This window comes from Plodia interpunctella, chromosome 21 (assembly GCF_027563975.2).
Source record: "Plodia interpunctella isolate USDA-ARS_2022_Savannah chromosome 21, ilPloInte3.2, whole genome shotgun sequence".
In the NCBI taxonomy this organism is placed as follows: Eukaryota; Metazoa; Arthropoda; class Insecta; order Lepidoptera; family Pyralidae; genus Plodia; species Plodia interpunctella.
In genome coordinates this window covers 5078127-5091694 of record NC_071314.1, presented here as the reverse complement: position 1 = coordinate 5091694, position 13568 = coordinate 5078127, and the positions used below count along the sequence as shown (strand labels likewise).

The following is a 13568-nucleotide window of genomic DNA, read 5'->3' as shown; positions in this document are numbered from 1 at the left end:
TTGGTTTGTTACCTCTTCACGCTCTATCTACTCAACCAATCCTCTTGAAATTTTGCATACATGTAGTTTGAAGTATGGAGAAGGACATAGGGTACCCCCTACTTTCATCCCGGAAAATTAACACAGCCGAAGCCGCGGCCAAAAGCTAGTTACGATTAACACCCAAAATTAATTATTTATTTAAATTTCTATGAACATGAGTAAACATTTTTATACGACACCTGATCCGAAAGGTCTGAAAAATTTTATGAAAATCCTTTGTTCCTCTTGGGAATTATTTATATCCCGGTCAATATAAATATGAACATCGCCGCATATAAACGTCATTTAGACAGATCCAAACACAATAGGGAATTTGCGCCTTTGAATACACTGTTAAGACTTCAGTTTTAGATCATGATAAAACTGAAGGGTGGTTAACTGGTCCTGAAAATAATAATACTATTTTAGGTTATGATCTGCATGATTTGGTTAACTGTGATGATACACGGATATAAATTTTATTTTGGCTGAAGATCTTACCTGTATGAAGTCCATATTTCAATAAGTCTTCAGGTGTGGAGTGTTCCGAGCTTTTCTTTGGCCGTTTACTGGCTCGAAAATTTTAAAGCATGAGGCGGTTTCCCATAGTTTTCGAAATATTTTATCTTTTGGAAAAGGATTTTTCCCAATATGCAATATTGTTGATATTTTCACAAACGAATGCTTACATAATGAAAGGATTAATAAAGTACTCTAAAATAAACGCTTTAATCGACTTAGCAAAAGACGGCAAAGCTTTTGTTTACCTAACACAGTGCAGAACTCTAGCGGGATAAATGCGCAGTATACTCCCTATTCCGTCGTGTTACATCAATATTGACAACAATAAGTATTATTTTTTTAAATAATTATTTATAATTCAGACTGGCAAAAATACTAATTCTATTTTTTAAAAATACGAAATACATTGGTGATGTGAATATTTGATGGACGTTGTTGTAATTATATGTAGGTATTAGAACTTGTATTTTATATTCTATTATTTTTACTACTGTCGTAGGCAGCTGATGTCGTATCACTCGAAATAAAGTACGATTCACAACTCTTGCGTCTGAGACCCTCTAATCTAAAGTCACGGTTCGCAATATACACCCTCGAATTAGAATCTGTGACATTCATTTCTCGATGAACAATGTACTATTTCAGTTCCTACTCACCCTGTCACTTTCAAGGGCTTCCAAATAAGTATATATTAAGATCCGGTGGAATAATCCAGTGACTATACTTTTAAGGCCATCAACAGTCAAGCATATTTTGCACTCACAAGTAATTTTCTTTTACTTTGCTATCAGTGTTTTATTTAGACATTTAATTTAATAACTAGATTATAGCTATGTTTGACACATAGCTAAGAACACTCTCGAATAAATTCTCTTTCAAATAAAAAAAACTACATCAAAATCGATTCAGGCGTTTGGCTGCTGCAACGCCACGGACAGACATACAGTACACAGACATGTTAAAGTTATAACTCCACACCATCCGTGGGAAACAAGATCAAAATCTGTCCATCAGTCTGGCTGCTACGATGCAACGAAGAGGAATACTGATACAGACACATTAAACTTAACTATCATTAAAAAATATAACAAATCTACCATCTTCACCTGCGCTTTGGAAATCGGCGGAAACTTAGTTTAAGTATGGCGTAAATAAATGTTGTATATCACCCAAAATTGAATAAAATAAATAAAATAAATTTAAATTTTTGACAATATCAGCCTCTTTTGCCTACCAAGCCCCTTATTGGAAGAGGAAAATAGTAAATAGCTAAGATAAAAGCATAGAATAAAAAATAGTGTTCAAAAAAACTCGTTTATACATCAACCTTTTTTGAACTGGTTTGACGTTTTTAGGGTTCCGTACAAAAAAAAGAAAGATAAATTTTGGATATGAGAAATCTGGACTGATTTAGATGAATTACATTACGTGGGCACTAAGATGGCATTTTGGAAAATTCTATTAAATTCCTTCGACAACAGTATTGCAATATATATATTATGGATCAGACGTACGAAATAACGACTTCATCTTTGCTTACCAACAGCCCAGATTGACGTCGAACACACACAAAAAAATATTAATAGAAAAAATAGAAAATAAAAAATATTGCCGGAGACCTGTATAACAAGCACCTGAGTAAGTCTGGCTTTTATCAAATTGTCTGCATTTCAAGTCCTAGGTCAAGATCGCGCCCATGGACGCGCATCGCGCACACGCAGTGGTACATTTCCTCTGATGGATAAAACTGGATGCTTATTGCGTGCCGGTGTTAGTATCAATGAAGCGTTTGAACTTGAAGGGCCCTGGGTGTAGGGATTGGAATTACATCGTAAGTGTCCACTATATTATGGTGCAGTGGTTTTGATTAAGTGAAATGTGATTGGGACGGGATATTATTTAAAAAATCATGTTTCATATGTTTAGTTCAGTAAGTAATTCATTATGTATTTTAAAAAAATCGAGTGAATAATTTGGAAAGATCACACATATTCTGAAACTAATTTAATTTATTCAAAAATAGAAATAATTTTATTTTTGAAAATACATATAAAAGCAATATTGAACACCCTAAAGCGCATCAAAATTCTTTGTGTAGTTCCATGAACCAATAAAATTTAAAAAAACACTTAACTTTACTGAATTCCCTTAATTTTAAAATTGAAAAGTCAAAATAATAATCAAATATGCATATCTGATCATTCTTCACGAGGAAATGACACATAATGTATCTCCCTCTCCTTTTCTCTCATAATCTTCACGCTATAAAAGACTAGAAAACATCACCACAGATATATATCCTTATACAGATAGATTTCATTTTTGCTTGCTAAGTGTTTACTGGCAGAGAATGCCGGCATTAAGTCCACCTGTTATTAACTTTTTAAGTTGTGCAATAAAATAAAGAATAAAAAGAAGTAAACGAAGAACTATAACTAAGAAATCATAATTCATAGTTTCTAATTGTAAACATCGTGTCATTGTCAAATTTCGCGCAAGTGCAAAAGCACCATTTATAAAAAAAAGTCTCAAGCTCATTCGAGTGCAATTTAGTCAAATAAAATATAAAAAATTGCAACATTGTTACTATTACTACTGTCCCTAAGATTAATGGATACTAAACGATTTTTTAGTTTATATCGATTTATATATGATAATTTGATGAATATTTTTTTAGTCCTTCGTTACAGTTAGAACTGAATAAATTAATATTTTGAATGTTTAGTTATATCGTTGTTTAATAAAATACAATAAATAACGAGAGTTGTCAAAATTTTAATTACCGACTGTTAAACTTTAAAAAAAATCAAAGATTAACATTTATGCCAAAATATTTGAAACTGAACTAGTTATTTAATAATAGAAATTAACACGTTTCGGTAAATGTTATGTTTTATTTTTACATCCTAAGCCCTAAAATTTAGAATAAATTTGAAATTACTTGGTATATATGGCGGTCAAAAGTTGTTTTCACAAGCATGGCTACAAAGAAAGAAGTGATGTAGTTACTTTTTACTTTTTGTTGCGATTACCTGCTCAAATTTGAACAATGACCCCAATACAAGATCCGAGGTATAAAGGGCATATGGACCCTACATAAAATTAATTTATGCAGCATAAATAATTACATAATTAAATAGTTTTAAATTATGCAAGCTAAAATGGAACAATATGCGTGATGCAACGGAAACGTTATATATAAAATAATTAAGTATAAAACAATCAAACTAAATTCTGGTTCCCGTTAATAAGTTTTACAATTAATTAAATAAATACTGCAAACAATACGACCATTTCCTAAGACTCTATCACTGTGTACTGTGCATTAAACTGCATATCAAATTATGCAATGACTAGATGTTGCCCGGGGCTTCGCTCCCATGGGAATTTTGAGATAAAATATAGTCTATAGCAATCTTGGATACTTTTCTAATGATGAAAGAATTTTTGGAATCGGTTCGGTAGTTTCGGAGATTACCCGGCTCAAACATACAAACTCACAAAGTCACAAAATCACAAACGCTTACCTCTTTATAATAATAGTATAGATGTCTATTCGATGGTAATAGTGGCGAGTTTCGAATATATTATATTACGGTAGTTTAGTGTGTTACTTGTCAAATGGAAGCAATTAGAAACAAGTTTAAGAATCCCTGGATTATGTCACTAGTTATGAATTAATTGCTTTATTAATGCAAAATTAGCACGTGGAAAATTCACAGAATTAACACAAGTGTCACAAAATAAATACAATCGCGTATCGGCAATACATCTACAAAAAAAAACTATGCCCATTCATCGATGCAGTTAAAAACGCGAATTTCATAATCAATTGTCTAAATATGTAAATTAAACAAATAAAATACAATTTCAGAATTAATTTCCGTCTGTGTGTACATTCAACAGCACATCAAGTTACTTAGCATGGACTACCTACCTCTATGGCGCAGTAATAGCGGCGAGTTTGCAAAGAATTTGGGTAGGTTGATGTGCTGTTGACTGTACGTACACAGAAGCTTAGCTAATTTTAGCATTAGCGAATTTTCTAAAAATACCTACGTCGTCTTTCTTATCGAGTGTCTTATTGCTAACACGAGTCAGATTTTGTTCTAGTCGCCTAAAGGCAGCTGAATTGACATTATGCTCCCTACTGCCATCTAGTGGCTAGTAATCGCATACACACGAGTGAACTAAACTGTCCACCAATGTGCAGGTTTCCTCAGATTCTCCTCCTTTTTTTCTCATCCACAGATTAGTATACAAAATCATGTATAATGAGTAGAATTCGAACCTGGGACCTTTCGATCAGGTCTTTTTCAATCCAAAGGGCCTCTACCCATGCTTCCACCGCTAAAAATACCGATAGACTGCATGATAATTCATTTAGTCTAGGCTAGCTGCCCGTCCCAGCTTCGCTCGGGTATAAATATAATACAGGAACCACACTATCTATTGGTGAAAACCGCATAAAAATCCGTGCAATAGTTTTAGAGTTTATCGCGAACAGACAAAGAGACAAACGCGGCAGAGGACTTTGTTTTATAATATATAACGATGCATATTTACAAATGTAATATATTATTTTAAAAATATTCATTTATATTACGTTTCTTTCCACATAGCGATTCTGTCACCCCACGGCCTATGATGACGTTGGCATTATCATAAAACTAAGATAATATTATATTTATATGTGTAATAAATTAAAATTGACATATACATTCGCACGTTTTCATAGTCATACAGTAATGTAATGATCTAATGATTATTTCAAAGTATTTATACGTCTCGAATCACCCGTATCCTAACTGATACTAATCTTTACTAATATTACGAGTATAAATGCGAAAGTAAGTTTGCTTGTTTTTTTGTTACCTCTTCACGTTCTATCTACTCAACCAATCTTCTTGAAATTTATCATACATGTAGTTTGAATTATGGAGACCACAGGGTACCTTTCATCCCGAATAACATTACTATTCCCGTGGGAAATTCACGCGGGAAGCTTCGGGCCAAATCTAGTTGTATTAAAACTGTTAATACACTATATATTATTCGAGTTATCTTGAAAATAATATGCGTATGCTGCAATTGTTATACATATTGCAGCAGAATATAAATGCACGGGCCTTTGAGCTAACAATGGCGAGCGGAGAAGGATTTATGTATAGAAATCATCTCCTGTGGATAATAATTTTTAATTTAAAGGGCAAGGTAGGACAGGACATGGAGCGATGCGATGTGTAAACGTACAACGGGAAAATCTAAATAGAACAAATAATTAATAAAATTATAATGGTTCTAGACAAGAATGCTTTTATTCATAAAGAATTGCTAATAACTTTAATATGTATCTATGATTATGATTACAGTAGATCTCGGTTTTTTCTTCGAAAGTTTCGTAATAATATGTGTCGAAATATTTATGACTGTTTATTTGTTTATTTTGTATAGGTACATCAAAAATATGTAAAAATATATGTTCCGAGGGGTCGTGGGCACGGTCAGAATATTTTACTAACAATCAAAAACATGAGCCTAGTTGTCTGTACAGTTGCTAAATAAGGCTAGTTTTGTACTAAACACTAATTTACATTCAAAATTTCATTTAACGTTTGCAAAATACATACTAATAATATTTAGTAACTAATGGCATACCTATCAAAATCGATGCGAAGTTTTAATTTACTAACCTGAAACAAAAATAATAAATGTAAATAAATATTTATACACAGGTACATCCTACTCCTTTTTGAAAAATATAACTAAACAATATCTATGTTAAATAGATAATTAACAATCTATGCATCAATTGTTTTACATAACAACATACCAAGTTACATAATTAAGGCTATACTACTCATTATATACTCGTATCTTAAAAAGGGCCTTAATTGACTATGAGTCACAATAAATTTAGTTTTATACATAATATGTTAAAGGCTAATAAACGAAGCGTATGTTTTTTTAGATATCAGAAAATCCGCTACGTCAGAATACCTAGCAAAAATTATATTTTTTTCTATTCTCGAGAAACTGATTGGACTTTAGTGTGGAAAATTGGATGGATTTTTGTTGTGACGTCACTATAATTTTTAATTAATGGATAATTTGCCTGTATAAAAAGCAACCTCTGTAAATTATGGTCATAGTAACAGATTTGCAATGAATCAGTATTGGTCTACGTTTATTGATCTAGTTGGTATCTTCCTCAGCCGTTGAGCAATGGAATTAAGGTTCGCCGCGGTTTAATATTCTAGACTCTATATTTATTCGTCTATTGCTAAGAAGAATACGTCTATTGCTTACTTGTAATTTATCAACATTTATAATTTTTGGGTAAGTTTAAACTTAAACAAAATGGAGGTGATCTATTAAAGTTTTACATTTACGACATTTCATTTAACTTAATCTAGAAAACTTCTCTTTGAATGCACTTAACATATTATGACAGCCTTTAGACAGCATCAAGTGCCCTAGATCAAAATGTCCCCTGTATCAAAATTACCACAGTATCAGAATGGTAACTTTAAAATGTCCCATTATCAGAATGACAAAATGACAATTGTATCAAAATATCAAGTTTATCAATTATAGAAGATAAAGTGACATTGTATGTACGTACAATAATAAATCTATTATTATCATATCTTATCTATCAATAAACGATTACGATTGAATACGAATTGTAAACTATTTTTTATTGATTCGTTTACATTGCGGCAGTCAGAACCTTACATTATTTCAAGTTTCGTGGTCAGTTCGAGAATTATATAGACCATACAATATAATAGTTAGGAATGGGACATATGGGATCAATTTTTAACCCCCAACGACAGAAGGAGGGAAGTTATAAGTTTAACGTGTCTGTGTTACTGTATGTCTGTCCGTGGCATCGTAACAACCAAAAGACTGAACCGATTTAGATCTAGATTTAAGATCCGTATTTAATCCGAATTTAAGATAGGTATTTTAAAAATTGTAAAAGTATTTCGATGTCGAAACTTTTCTTAAGAAAAAAACATCGTTAATAGAGATAACATATCTATTAGGTACACTGTGCAAGGCAAAAATTATATTTTTTCGACTTTTACCATTTCATCACACGTATGAACAGCCCGTGTGGTCTCATGGTGAATAACTGACATAAAATATATTGCATATAATTGCAGCACATTACCCTTGAACTTGCAATAGACTATTATTATAATATTGCAATCGGAGGAAGTGCAATACTTGCGAAATACCTCGATATAATATAAAATAACAGATAACCATAGATTTTGAACTGATTTTACAATAAAACTATGTTGAATTATGTATTATTGTTATACGATCGCGAAGAAATGTCAACGACTGACGCATGTAAGTTTTTTTTCTATTCCGTATCATGTATATTTTTGAAACCTATGCATTACTTTTATCAAGTATGATTCTTACGTTAATCGTCTATGTACATATTTTAAATGCTATGACAATTTTAACCTGTCACCTACAGACCGCATAATAAAGAGTAGTAAACTCAGTTTTATTCTTTTTGTGTAAATGCTGTTTAATGATTTTTCAGCATTATAAGTTAAAATAGTCTTTTTAGAAAATTACGTGGTTGATTAATGTTTTACTTTCGTATGTATAGATTTGGACTAATATTTAATTTATTAAAAAAACAACAATGACTACTATGAAATTGTTTACATGTTAGGAATCGTAAAAAGAAAGGACGGAATGTACGTAGTCATTACTTCCCGGAAAACAATTATTGTTTTATACTCAGTGTGTCCTATATCTAGGTTGGTAGGCGTGAAAGTAATATCAGATGACGATTAGGCGATTTCAATAAAATCTGACACCAGTGTTAGCATACACGGAAAGAAGAGGACAACGGTTTATACATTGTCTCGATTCTCCCCGATCGAGGGATCGACTCATAAAACGTTTAATTATGTAATATAGTCGCGTGACTTCACGCATCGCAGATGTCATTTCTTTCGGCTTATTATATTCTTTTGTTTATATGAATGTATTCCTAGTTAATTAGTTACATAGTTCTATCTCGCAAATGAGCGAGACGTCATATAAAGTTCGAAAACAAGATTCCAAAACAATATATTTGTTATTTGAAATAAGTTATAAATATATCCCGGAAAAACCACTAGTAAAGAATCAGTAAAAAAAAAATATTACGTTAAAATTTAATACACATGTAATGTGGAATATGTAGACTACAATATCTATCTTTTATCAGTGCTCTTTAATCCATACTTCTATTTATACTAAATCTTTTCACTTTTAAATAAAGAAATCCAGTGCAAATTTCTAGAATTTCTTTATCGTGAACAGTCCTATCATAAACCTTGATTTTGTAAGACACAAAATTGTTGCGTCTATAACACATGACATGTAACATCGAATATTACTTCAATTAGCCACTATGCAACATAGTTATGACGAATGACCTTAAACGCATAATCAGAGTGTATAGAAGTCATCAATTTAGTACTTGAATACTAATGGAGAATTCCCACCGGCATCTCTTTAGAATAAAATCGTACAGTAGTGATAGCAATAAATCACTCGATAAGAATCTTAAAAAGATTTATACAAAGGTTTTTAAGAATGCTAAAAACCAGCGCTTTTGCCATAGCATATGCTGAGATGCAATAAATGTACTATATGTACCCCTTTCGGCAATAAATGTACTTATCTTTCTGATGATTGTATTGCCGTAGTTTTAAGAGTTTTTTTTCTCTAATGATTAGTCAATTGGCTTAATACATAACACCTAGCTATTAAATAAGACGTTTGTATATTTATGGTCAGAATTACCTTTGGTCCACGGCTGCGCCCGGATGAAATTCCCCCGGAAACAATTATTTTTCCAAGATGTACCCTAAATCTTTCTCGCACTTGTAACTACATGTATACAAAATTTAAAAAAGATTTGATCGAATTGAATTATAGCGTGAAGAGGTAACAAACAATTAAACAAAAAAAAATCGCATTTTATAATGTTAGTCGAGATATTGTGAAAATGTTACAGGCATATTACTACATTTTTATTTCCTCGTTTACTTCATTTCACTTTGAACTAAGTAAACAGACAATACCACTTCCACAATTTTCTCAACGTCTTTGTATTCTGCCTTCTTGGACTAGCTGATTAAATCAACCAAGGTAGTACAATAAATCTTGGATAATGACAGGAAAATCCGAACTTGCGTCTGCGCTTGTGTATCAATGACCAGGTATGAAGGTCCTAGCCTGATTAAAATGCAGGTGCGCTTACAGTTAATTAACTATAGGTACTTTTTGTTGCATCGAACGTATCTGTTTCAGCTATTGTTATTTGACAAGAGTCCTCTTTGAACAAAGAGATCACTTACTGGCACATAAATGGCAACAACCATTGGTCCTTTCAATTGCTAAGATAGATAGATCATTTATTCCTTAAAACATGCTTCATCTTACTCTTTAGAGCAATTAATGTATAAGTATTTTATTAATATTACATTTTTTAAAGAGCTTGAACGATTGTGATGAATTTTGGTATTATATGATGGTATGTGAAACACCAGGGGTGTCACGCGCGTGGCCTGCTTTGTTGCCTAGGGTCAAGCCGAAGGACAGCCACTCTCACCTTTCGAGCCGGAACACAAAATATGTATTTACTGTATATGTTATCATCATCAAAGCGATGAATATAGAAACCCCAACTTGTAATAATAAAAAAAAATAAAAATAAAATAAATAGTTAATAGTTAATTCCTATCTGCCATGTTCAATCACAATTTTACAAACAGTTAATTATTATATAAATAGTTAATTCCTATCTGCCATGTTCAATCACAATTTTACAAACAGTATTTCTATCTATACAAGCAATTATGACTTTGTAATATAACATTATAACTATTTCAGATGTTGTTTCACCGAACGAAATTTGTGCCGGTTTTCTACGTGTTCATCACTATTCTACTGCCAACCCAGACCGTGACAGAACGACCCATACCGAATGTCGACCCAATAACATCGTTTATGAACTTCGTCGTAGATGGCACTGACCAACTGGACAACGAACCACCAGATGTAGTTAATCTCCTCTCAGAATATGACTTCATAGTCGTCGGAGCTGGCACGGCCGGGTGTGTCCTCGCCAATCGTCTCAGTGAAATACCAGAATGGAAAGTCTTACTCGTCGAAGCTGGAGTGAATGAAAATTTTGTTATGGATGTACCTTTAGTCGCCAACTATCTCCAATTTACACCCGCTAATTGGAAATACAAAACAAAACCTTCCAATAAATATTGCGTTGGATTCGAAAACAAACAATGTAATTGGCCACGAGGCAAAGTTGTTGGGGGTTCAAGTGTTTTAAATTACATGATATACACAAGAGGCACTGCCTATGATTACAATGCCTGGGAAAATATGGGAAACGAAGGCTGGGGTTGGGATGAGGTACTGCCGTATTTTAGGAAAATTGAGCATTTTAAAATTCCCAAATTTGATAACCCTTATTACCACGGATATGATGGCTACCTCAACGTCGAACACGCACCCTACCGAAGTCCGAAAGCCAAAGCATGGGTGAAAGCAGCGAAAGAATATGGTTTTACATACGGTGATCATAATGGACCTAACCCAACGGGCGTGTCTTATTTACAGCTGTCAATGAAAAATGGTACAAGGCATAGTTCTAGTAGAGCATATTTGCACCCAATAAACGGAAGGCCAAACCTCCATTTGACCAAAGGATCTATGGTTACTAAACTCATTTTTGATGATGCTATGACCAAAGTAATAGGCGTAGAGTTAGAAAAACACAACAGAAAATATAAGATACTCGCAAATAAAGAAGTCATTTTATCAGCAGGCGCAATAAACTCTCCTCAACTACTAATGCTTTCGGGCATAGGACCAAAAAGCCATCTTGAATCAAATAAGATACCAGTAGTGAGAGATTTGCCAGTTGGATACAATCTGATGGATCATATTGCTGCTGGTGCATTACATTTCGTAGTTAATAATCAAAATGTTTCCCTGAGGACTGAATATTTACTAAATCATTTAGAAATAGTTTTCAATTGGATGAAAACACACAAAGGACCGCTGTCACTCCCGGGTGGTTGTGAAGCGCTAGCATTTATGGATTTGAAAGACAAATTCAACACGACAGGGTGGCCCGACATGGAATTACTATTCGTTGGTGGAGGTCTGAATTTTGACCCATTGTTACCTCGTAATTTTGGATTCGACGAGCAAATATATACGGATACCTTTGGACCGTTGGGCAGAGCGGAAACATTTATGGTTTTCCCTATGTTGATGCGCCCAAAATCCAAAGGTAGAGTGATGTTACAAAGTAGGAACCCTAAGGTGCATCCAACAATAATCCCAAACTACTTTGACGATCCGGAAGACTTACAGAAAATCGTAGAAGGAATCAAATTGGCTATAGAAATATCGAGACAACCTGCTATGAAGAAAGTCGGAACTAAATTATATGACGTGCCTATTGAAGATTGTTTAGAGTATGGTCCATTTGGAAGCGATGCGTATTTTGCGTGTCAGGCACAAATGTTTACTTTTACAATTTATCATCAAAGTGGTACTTGTAAAATGGGTGTGAAAGGTGATCCTACGGCGGTGGTAGACCATAGGTTAAAAGTCCATAATATAGATCGATTAAGAGTAATAGATGCTAGCATTATGCCAGAAATAGTTTCAAGTCACACAAATGCTCCAGTTTACATGATAGCTGAAAAGGGTGCAGACATGATAAAGCAAGACTGGGGTCATTAAATCATGTTAGATCTAATCCGTGGGATCATCTAAAATAGGTTTAGCTTTAATTAGAAAATATTCTAGGTTAAGGAGAAGCAATACTGTGATGTAAATTATATTGCAATGGGATTATTAATTTATTCTTCAACATTATCCATAAATTTAAGAACTGAATAAATAAAATAATATTTTATTACACATATTTCATTTTTAATAATGCACTTCAAGCATTTTGAAGGTAAATTAGATGATGGCGCAGGCTAAATCTGTACAAATAATAGATTTTATACCTACTAAAAGTATTACTCAGTTACAAATTATTGAATATCTATTACAAACATCTGCATTTTCTTGCTATTTTATTTGTTGTAGGCAGGCTGTTTTACTTACTCATGATTCAGAGTTCATGTTATCAATTAAAAAATAAGAAGTCATGTGATTATTTGTTTAAAATTTTTATTTTATTGCATTATTTTGGGTAATTAACTAACTGGACCAAAGGAAAAAGATGTGCGCATGACCATTTTATACATATAAGAAACTTACTTACAACGTAATAGCAAAGTAATATTCAAAGTGTGAATATTCTCACATATTCATCCCATTATTTGGGTTAAACAGCATTAATCTAGTTCGTATTGAAACAACTTTACTAAAAGTTTAATTCATTTCAGATGTCTACAAAATAAATCCCAGAAATCCATCTGTGTCAATAGCGGCAAATATGAATGAATGAATGAATGAATGAATGAATGAATGAATGAATGAATGAAATATTTATTTGCACACAAACACGGTATATATACATGTATAGGACAAATATGTCTTTAAATCGGACAAGCGTGTTGCGCCAACAATTGGCATGCAAATGTTTAAAGTTATTTATTTAAAAATACATAAAAAGTTCTAGTTAATTAATAATCAAATGTTAGGTTAGGTATATTAAAAATTAAATAAAAAATAAAATAAAAATATGTCAAGGATTAAAAAATGAAGTCAACATAATAAAATAAATAAATTTGAGGGCGCTACCTTATGTCAAAATTTAAAACTAATAAACTCGTCAATGGTGTAAAAACAATGGGTGACCAGAAAAGTATGAAGTTGTTTTTTAAACTTCGTAAATGGCAGTGACTTTAAACTCTCTGGCAAATGGTTGTATATCTTTACCGCCATATTATAGCTATTTTTTCTAAAAGACGTGGTAGTGTGAGGTGGTACAACTAAACGATTTGGGTATC

The 13568-nt window shown here is 32.7% G+C and overlaps 2 protein-coding genes across 4 annotated transcripts in view; one reads left to right on the top strand and one right to left on the bottom strand.

Moving 5' to 3' along the window:
• Window positions 1–13568, bottom strand: part of Flo2 (Flotillin 2) — a 198038-nt gene that overhangs the window by 166477 nt on the left and 17993 nt on the right. The window lies entirely within an intron of this gene.
• LOC128679422 (glucose dehydrogenase [FAD, quinone]-like) lies at window positions 2243–12520 on the top strand. 3 transcript variants are annotated; one of them, XM_053761663.1, is made up of 2 exons: window positions 2243–2374; window positions 10462–12520. In XM_053761663.1, exons 1-2 carry the CDS (start codon window positions 2324–2326, stop codon window positions 12343–12345), a joined length of 1935 nt encoding a protein of 644 aa, XP_053617638.1. In that variant the 5' UTR covers window positions 2243–2323; the 3' UTR covers window positions 12346–12520. The 3 variants fall into 3 exon arrangements, with proteins under 3 accessions (XP_053617638.1, XP_053617640.1, XP_053617639.1); XM_053761665.1 differs by having other exon boundaries at window positions 2338–2473; XM_053761664.1 differs by lacking the exon at window positions 2243–2374 and adding an exon at window positions 7824–7908.